We start from the raw sequence: 9490 nt of genomic DNA, 5'->3' as shown, positions 1-9490 counted from the left end.
TGTTTTGTTTTGTTTTGTTTTGTTTTGTTTTGTTTTGTTTTGTTTTGAGGTAGAGTCTCCCACTGTAGTTCAGGCTACCCTTGAACTCACAGTTACTCTGGCTCAGCCTCCTCAGTACATGGATACAGGTCCAAGTCACCATACCAGACAAATAATGTTATTTTGCTGAGCATTTGAGATCAGTCTCTTTGTGTTTTAAGACTGGGATAGTTGAATACATATAAACTGTCAAGTGTGTAAGCAAGCTTAAGTTGCTGAATATTCAGCTTGTTTTCACTCTGATAAAGGGTGTGGTAGCTCTTAAAATCATTTCGGTTTTAAGTATTGTTACTTCAGTCAGTTTGCCATAAGAGATTAAAAGGCATTGATTTATTGAGCTAGAGCTCCCATCTCAGTGGACTGGATAAAATAGATTATCAATAAAGGTGTGAGACCCACTGCACTTTTGTTCCAACTGTATAACCGCATAAATTTCCTCTCATCATTTCCAGGTCCCAGGGCTCACAATTCTTCAGAGTCCTGATGCCACAGTGAACTACATTCATTTGCACAATCCATCAGCAATTATCTCATTTGATTGCTTTTACTGTTATAGAGATTTGAACAGTGGATATCCTCTTTTTGTCATTGTTGGGGTTTTTTTTTTTTTGTTTGTTTTTGAGACAGGGTTTCAATATTTAGCCCTGGCTGTCCTGGAACTCACTCTGTAGACCAGGCTGGCCTTGAACTGCCAGAGATTCATCTGCCTCTGCCTCCTGAGTGCTGGGATTAAAGGTGTGTGCCACCACCCCCAGCTCAGAACATTAGATGTTTTTTAATCTCCTGGGGTATACCAAAAACTGATACAATGAAACAATTTACAACCTAATTTTTTACTTAGACAACAGGCTTCATTTTGACCTTCTCATACCTGTCCTTTATCATATTCTCTCCCTAGCCCCCTTTACTGCTAGCTCTCTCAGTCTTTGTCTATTCTAGCTTACTTTCCTTAGGTATTTTCTTGAAAGTGTTTCAGACCTAAAATATAGGACAATTAAGGTAGACAACCAAAGGCAAAATACTAACCACACAGGCAGGCCTTGAATTCACAGAGATACCCCCATGTCTGCCTCCCGAGTGCTGAGATCAAAGGTGTGTGTCTCCACTCCTGGCCCTACTTATTTGCTTGAATTTATTTTATTTATCCGTGTGTGTGTGTGTGTGTGTGTGTGTGTGTGTGTGTGTGCGTGTGTGTGTCTGCCAAAAGAGAATGTCTTATCCGTCAGAGCTGGAGCCACAGGTATTTGCAGACTTTTATGTGGGTGCTGGGGTCCCCTTTCCGGTCTACCTGATTGCTCAGCAAGCATCCCTAACCACAGAGAACTCGGAGCTGAGGTGAGAGGGATGTGGGTGTAGCTCAAGTTCAAGGCCAGCTTGGCCCACACACACTCTATCTCAAAAACCAAAAGAAACACAGACAAATAAAAACCCCAAGGAGAGAATACGTGGAGGGTGAAGCAGTGTGGATGTGGTTCCCTAAGGGAACAGAGGAGCAAGGTGGAGTGTCTGCCTGGAAGATGCCAAGATTTGAATGAGTCTGAGAGAGAGAGAAATGAATATGAGCTCAATGACAGTGACAAAGGGGGCTTTGTAGGAAGGGAATAAAATCTGTGAGATGGCAGTCACCATGGCTGAAGTGTGTGCAGGACAGGAATGGCTGCAGCATGAGGTAGGGTGCAGGTGTGGAGGGGCCTTGGGCTGAGTTTGGGGTTCATCATCGTTTCAACAACTGTAAAGCAAAAGTACACACACTTGCACACACACACAATTTTTAACTTATTGTTTATTCATCTATATGCATGGGGATGTCTTTGCACATGCTTGAGGTTGCTAGCATAGGCAAGAGGGTGTCAGATCCCCTAAACTGGAATTACAGGTGGCTCTGAGCCACGTCTGGATGAGCAGGAAGTGTTCTTAACCTCGGAGCTATCCCTCAGTTCCCGTCTTAAGCAACGCACAGTTTTGTGGGTCAGTGGCTCCTTTTTCAGTAGCCATGAAAGATGGATAGAACAGGAACCAGAGGCTGAAACAATTTAGCCCAATTTCAGAAATCCAGCTGAGAAAAGCCAAAGGCTCAAGCGGGGCAGTAAACAGAAAACACCATATTTAGGTCACTGACTAAGACAACAGAGGCTGCTAGGCCCAAGGCATGACATTTATTTAAGTAAAAGCATAATTTAAAATTTAACCAGGCATTAAAACTCCCCCCGAAACAAAGTCTTCCTACAAACAAAATAAAAAACTGATGGAAGTGGGATTTTTTTTTTTTCAGAGCTGAGGACTGAACCCAAGGCCTTATGTTTGCTAGGCAAGTGCTCTACCACTGAGCTAAATCCCCAACCCCAGAAGTGGGAATATTTTTAACACATTGTGTTATAAAGAAATATCAAATACAAGGGACTATTAAAAACCATTGGAATAGGTCAGCAAGATGACTCAGTGGATAAAGGTGCTTGCTGTGTAGGCCTGGAGACCTGAGTTCAATAAGATGGAGGGAAGGAACCAGCGCCACAAAGTTGTCCTCTGACCTCGACTCGGGTGCTGTGTGAGAACTCTCACATAAAGTGACCTGGGTCAGGTGCCAGTGTGGGGAGGGGAAAAGTTTTGCCTATTTTGACCTTCTCTACCAGTCTTTTCAGGCTTTCTACATCTTATTGAGTATTTTAAAATACAACACATTTACAGCTGCAGCATAAAAATACTTCGCCTTATCCAGGTCCATTAATTCTGACCACTCATATGTTTTTGGCTCATTTGAAAACTAAATAAATAAATGTTCCACACTAACAAAACACTGGAATTCTGGGTAGCATTCTTGACTATAACTTCCTGAGAAACTCGGGGCTAAGGCCACCCTAGGATGCCCCAATTCCCATCCCTTAGAAACTGGTACTGAACGCAGGTGTTCATCGTTGAGTTTCTCTGTTGAGCTTCAGAGTGATTGGTCAAGCACCAGTGGATAACCCATAGAGGGAGGTTTGCAGAGACTGTATCAGATTAAAGACATCCACGTCAACGCCCAGTGTTATAGGATATATTTCCTAATGAACTGGGGGCTGGAGAGATAGCTCAGTGGTTGGAAGTACTGGCTGCTTTTGCAGAGGGCCAGGGTTCAGTTCCCAGCACCAATATCATGGCTCACGATCATCTGAAACTGCAGTTCTAGGAGATCTGTTGCCCTCCGGAGGCACAGACCCGCAGGCAGATAAAGCACATATACATAAAATAATAATTGAAAATGTAAATAAAAATCAATGAATTTTTGTTATATGCAGCTTACTCGTGTGCTGGGTTGTCTCGCTTTAATATGCAAATTGGTGAGTTAAATTGAACTTTTCCACTGTCAAAGCAAGTGCTACTGTTGTTAAAAACAACTTATGTCATCAGGCCTGTGTGCAAAAGTCTCTGCCCACCAAGCCATCTTGGCAGCCCTCAACTATCTAAATTTTTAAAGAGTCTATCATTCTGCTTCCCAGCTCTCACTCATGCCCATCTGTTGCCCTCGTGTTTGGGTGTTTTTGATGTCTGTTTGTGTGTCTGTCAGCTTTCTGTCGCTCTGATAAAACACTGGAGAGGGGCTGCTTTAAAAGGGAAATGGGTTTATTTTGGTTCATGGTTACAGTGCTCTCAGTCACTTGTTTCGTGGTCCCATTGCTGACGTGAGGCTGAACATCCTGTCAGAGAGTAAGCAGCAAAGCAGAGCTCCTGGGAAGCGGAGGGAGGTGGAGGCCAGGAAACAGGATCTCTCCATAAACCTTTCCACACTGGCCTACCAGCCTCCACTGGCTGCCTTCCCTTCTTCTCCTCCTCTTCCTTCTTTTTCTTCTTCTCTTCATCTTCTTCTCTTCTTCATTTTAAATATTTATCATTATCTATCCATTTATCATCTATCTATCCATCGATCATCTATCTATCTATCTATCTATCTATCTATAATCTATCATCTATCTATCTATCATCTATCTATCATCTATCTATCTATCATCTATCCATCATCTATCTATCCATTGATCATCTATCTATCTATCTATCATCTACCTATCTGTCTATCTATCTATCTATCCATTGATCATCTATCTATTTATCCATCTATCCATCTATCTATCTATCTATCTATCTATCTATCTATCTATCTATCTATCAGTGTGTATTGATATTTTGCCTGCATGTACATCTGTGCACCATGTGCATGCCTGGCACCTGTAGAGGTGGGAAGAGGACATCAGATCCTCTGGAACTAGAGTTACAGACAGTTGTGAGCTGCTATGTTGTGCTGGGAATCTAACCTGAGACCTCTGGAAAAGCAGCCAGTGCTATTAACCTCTGAGCCATTTCCTTAGCCACTCTTCCTTTTAAGAGGGAGAGGCAGAGAGAGAGAGAGAGAGAGAGAGAGAGAGAGAGAGAGAGCACATGTGTATTGGTGCCTGTGAAGGCCAGAGGTGTTAGGTCCCCTGGAGCTGGACATACAGGTGGTTGTGAACAGCCTGAAATGGGTGCAGGAAACTGAACTCAGGTCCTCCTGAAGGTCAGCAAGTGCTCTTAACCGCTGAGCCCTCTCTCCAGCCCTTAAATTTTTATTGTATTGGGTGATTGATGTTGACTGATTGATTGAGGAGTGTGTGGAGGTAAGAAGACCTCCACTTGTGGGTGTTATCCCTCTTCTTGTACCACGTGGAGCCCAGAGATCTAATTCAGACTGACAGGCCCGGTTGCAAGTGCCTTCATCAGCAAAGTCATCCCATACCTCAACCCGGTTATACTCACCTTCCCTCCTTCAGATTACCCTTCCACTATTTAAGTATTGCTTGATCTTAGAGCGCTCCTCATTACTTTTGCATCTCATTGAATTCATAAGCAGATGCAAATATTTCATCCAGAATTCCCAGATATTCTCAATGGGACTGTGGCTCAGGTTAGAGTTTTGTCACGTGCTAGAGATGAATCAGATCAGGCTTATTGATTATATTATCGCACCTCTGGTCTTCTATAGTGCCCTTGGAGGCCAGAATTGGGTATCAGATCCTCTGGAACTAGAATGACAGACAGCTGTAAGCCACTCTGTATGTGCTGGGAATCAAACCTGGGTCCTCTGGTAGACAACCAGGACTCTTAACCACTGAGCCATCCTTTCAGCCCCATATAAGTCCTTTGCTTATAGAGTTCACGTTTAGGGCAGACTTAGATTTATAGAAGAAATGCAAAGGGAAGGTAGAGCTCTCATATGCCCCACACTTACTCATCCAGTTACCAACATCTGAAGTTAATATGGCACGTTTGACCAATCAATAGTGGTGCAATGTTATTAGCTGAAGTTCCCAAGACACTCCTATTTACTTAGCTTTTGCTTAAATCTTTGTTTTTCTGTTTTAGGATCCATCTAGCTTATCACATTACATTGAATGGAAATGCCTCCTTATGATCCTTTTGGCTCTGACAGTTTCTTAGCAGGACTATCTGGACCCTCATTCGGTATAAATAATGACGCAGAGGCGTATTAATATTTTAAAGCTTGAGCGTTTTAGCTGGGCAGACTCTCAGCTACTCTAACCGAATCCCAGCTAATCCTGGTACTACATCCGTCACGTGGCCAGGTCTTTATCTCCTTACCTGTTCACATCCATTTACCCCGAGTCCCAGTGAAGGATCTGAATCTTTTCCCAGAGTGCCTCCCCCCCCCCCCCCCCCCCCGTTCCCCCCTCCCCTGCCTGCCAAGCTATTGGATTTCAGAATTTTAAATTATTGTTTTTATTTACTTTGGTGTTTGCCCTACATGTAGGTCTCTGGAACTGGGGTTGCAGACAGTTGTGAGCTGCTGTGTGGGTGCTGGGAATTGAACCCAGGTCTTCTGGAAGAGTAGCCAATGTCCCAATAATCTTTTTTGGGGGGCGTTACCTGCATGTATGTATGTGAGTGTGTCAGATCTTGGAGGTATAGACAGTTGTGAGCTGCCATGTGGGTGCTGGGAATTGAACCTGGGTCCTCAGGAGGAGCAGTCAGTGCTCTTAACCTCTAAGCCATCCATCTCTCTAACCCCAGATTTTTATTAAAGCAAATCAGATACAACTCTAGATTGCCTTAGACAGGTGAGGAAGGAACAAATATTTACAAAATACGTGATGGTGCTGGCACCATAGCTCTCTGCCAGTACGGAATTAACAATTGAATATACAGCGACCCACCTTCATACAGTGCACCCCAACAGTTTCTCTGACTTTCCTTGTTTTTGATGACCCTGAGAATTTTCAGAAGTACTGATCAGGTATTTTGCTTCATGGCCTTCAGTTGGCAATTAGATGATATCTGTCTTGTGATGAAAAAAAAAAAATTGCCAACTAAGGAGAGAGAGAGAACAAACCCAGACTTATAAAACTAGTAATGAAAGAAAGGTATGCTAAAATCAATTCTAATGAAATGCAGAGGATCATTGGAGAATATTTTGAAAAAGGGGAAAAAAGGCATTTAGAAGAAATGGATACATTCCTAGGCACATATGCCCAGCCAAACTTCAATCAGGAGGACAAAATTTGTATTATACGTGACCTAAACAAGAGAAGGTTAAAGCAGTGGCCGTCTTCTAACAAAAGACAGCTCAGGACTGGACACTCACAGCACCTTATTGCTGCCAGAACTATCTCCACAAAACAGAAGAGAATGCTATCACATTCCAGAACCAAGAAGGAGGGAAGAAAGGAGGGAGAGAAGGAAAGAAGCAAGGAAGGGAGGGAGGAAGGAAGGAAGGAAGGAAGGAAGGAAGGAAGGAAGGAAGGAAGGAAGGAAGGAAGGAAGGAAGCTAAAAGCCCAACAGGTAAATGCCCAACACCAACAAACTCAGTGATGTTGTTAAGGAGTTTTGGTCTCATATTGCTTTGTTTGCTCATTGTTTTGTTTGTCTTATTGATCTTTTGCTTGGTTATTATGGTTTTCAATGTAGTGTTTTGAGTTTTTTGCTTTTTGTGTGTGAGTTTCTTGTGGGTTTCTTTGGGGGAGTCTTGTTTGTTGTGGTTTTGTTTTGTTTGTTTGCCCCTTGTTTTCTAAAGAAAGAGAGAAATGGCATGGAATTAGGTGAATGGGGAGGCTGGGAAGATCTGGGAGGAATTGGGGGAGGAAAAAAGTTTGATCAGAATACATTGTCATGTTAAGACAAGCTCCTTAACAAACGGTAGTGGGGAAACTGGGCGGGCATGTGTAAAAGAATGAAACTGGATAGTGCAAAATGGGTCAAAGAGCTATAGCTCTGAAACTGCGAGCGGGAAATGCAGGCTTCCTGAGATGTAGGCAAAGACTATTTGATAAGGATTTGGAGTTCACAGGAAATAATCGCAAACACCGGCCGATGTACGTGCATGGAAACTAGCTTACACAGAGACACAGAAACAGTCTGCAGTAGAGAGGCAGCCTGCAGGATAGAAAACATGCTTAAGCTGTACATCTAACAGAGGGTTAATACCTGGACAGGAGGATGAAAAGGTGTAATGATCTATATCCATAAAAATGCCACAATAAAATCCATTTTTGTTAACAAAAATAACTAAAAAATTAAAAAGTAGATATTAAAACTTAAACTTACAAAAGGCTCTGAATTTAGAGACACCGGCTTTCCGGAGAAACGTTTAATATGTACTAAGCAGGGGCTGGAGAAGTGGCTCGGAGGTCGAGAGCACCTGCTGCTCTTGCCGAGGACCCAGGTTCAAGTCCCAGCACCAACAGGTTGGCTCTTGCCCTCCATCTTGTTGAAGCAAAGTCTTTCTCGTTTCTGAGGATGTCATGCTTACTCCAGGCTGGTTGGTCTGTCTCTGTCTCCCATCTCATCTCAGGACTGCTGAGATTACAGATGTTACAGATGTGTACTTCTGCATTGGGTTGCTGATTTTCCATTTTGCTTTTCATGGAGGTTCCAGGGACTGAACTCTACATCAGACCTGGGTGGCTAATGCCTTTACTCACTGACCCATCCCTTTGCTATTACTTGCAAGGTTGGCCTTCCCATGGGCCACTGAAATTTCAGACCTGTTCCTATAACCTGTTTTGAGTGGAGTGGCCAAATTCTAGGATCTGTGTCCTTCAGTACTTTCAAATCTCTACTCTGTTGAACCTGCTGATTCTTGAGAATATCCAAGTAAGTCCACAAAAGGCTATTATGTGCAGACCCCCACAGACAATAATTAAGAAAGTGGTGGTGGCACCATCCCAACACTCAGAAGTCAAAACCAGGCAGTTCAGTTAGTTTCAGCCTGGTCTGACACACAGCAAGTTTCAGGCCAGCCAAGGACTCACTATTACATAGGAAGAGCTTATCTTTAAAAGAAAAGAAAAATAAAGAAGAGGAAAAAAAAGAAAAGAAAAGAAAGAAAGAAGGAAGGAAGGAAGGAAGGAAAGAAAGAAAGGAGGGAGGGAGAGAGAGAGAGGGAGAGGGAGAGAGAGAGAAAGAGAAAGAAAGAAAGAAAGAAAGAAAGAAAGAAAGAAAGAAAGAAAGAAAGAGAGAGAAAGGAAGGAAGGAAGGAAGGAAGGAAGGAAGGAAGGAAAGAAGGAAGGAAGGAAGAAAAGCGGTGTGATAATGTAAAAACTGCTCTGTAAGATGGGCACTTAGAAGTGAGGTTTCTCTTGCATGACCACTATTTCAAGCCCAAACTTTATCACTGAGAAATCTTACAAGGAACGGAGCAACATTAAGATCCCGAGAGCTACGCTGGTGCTGACAGGCCTAAGGTTATACAAGAGGGTAAATGATAGCTCCAGTGAGGACCAGATCAAAGGAGGGACAGCAAATACTACGGGGAAGTTAGGTTCCTTTCCGACGAGTAAAGGTGACTTCACTGTGAGAAAAACGTAGCATCTTGTCTGTCTGTATCGGGATGCTTTCTGTGAGCATTGCTCCAACACAGTCCACTCATTTACTCAGCGTATGTGTCACGTGCTCATGACATGCTGGGTGCTGTCTGGGCACTAGGGATTCAGCTATGATGTGCAAAAATAACCCTTGCTGTCATGGTGATGTCCCTCCCTGTGATGCTCAGCACACAGAGAGGGGACAGTCTGGCTTCGTCCTTCGAATCAGTGACAAGGTGGGTCACAGAGCCACTCACTAAAAAGGCTTCAGGGAACTGAGCACTCGGCAAGCAGATCCCTAGACGATACAGGTAATCTGCGCCCTGACTTCTGGAGAACGCGCCTGCACGTGCACCATTCTGTTGGTTGTTACTGAACTGAGAAAAGGGAGCTTGTTCACAGAGTCCCACAAGGACCAAGCCCCTTAAAGTCGCCTCTGCTCTCCCATTTCTGTGTAAACCACACCTCAACGTCATCTGGAGAGCTTTTAGGGAGCCGTGACTGGAGTTTCCCCTCTTTAGGAACCAGACTTCCTTGGGATGCAATCAGGAGTCGTTAAGACAGTTCTCCTGGCTATTGAGCGGAGGCCAGGTTTGGAACTGTTGGAAGCATCCCAAGATCGGTC

The 9490-nt window shown here is 43.6% G+C and overlaps 1 protein-coding gene across 1 annotated transcript in view; it reads right to left on the bottom strand.

The window, feature by feature from the left end:
• The window catches only part of Wnt8b (Wnt family member 8B), a 26845-nt gene extending 21185 nt beyond the window's left edge, over positions 1-5660 (bottom strand). Inside the window, exon 1 of the mRNA XM_055591746.1 lies at positions 5647-5660. Coding sequence (XP_055447721.1) covers positions 5647-5660 — 14 coding nt within the window. The remainder of the gene's footprint in view (positions 1-5646) is intronic.
• Positions 5661-9490: the final 3830 nt, after the last annotated feature.

This window comes from Psammomys obesus, unplaced genomic scaffold, assembly GCF_907164565.1.
Source record: "Psammomys obesus unplaced genomic scaffold, mPsaObe1.curated_primary_1811, whole genome shotgun sequence".
Taxonomy (NCBI): Eukaryota; Metazoa; Chordata; class Mammalia; order Rodentia; family Muridae; genus Psammomys; species Psammomys obesus.
The sequence above is the reverse complement of the archived record's forward strand: the minus strand, read 5'-3'. Positions and strand labels throughout refer to the sequence as shown.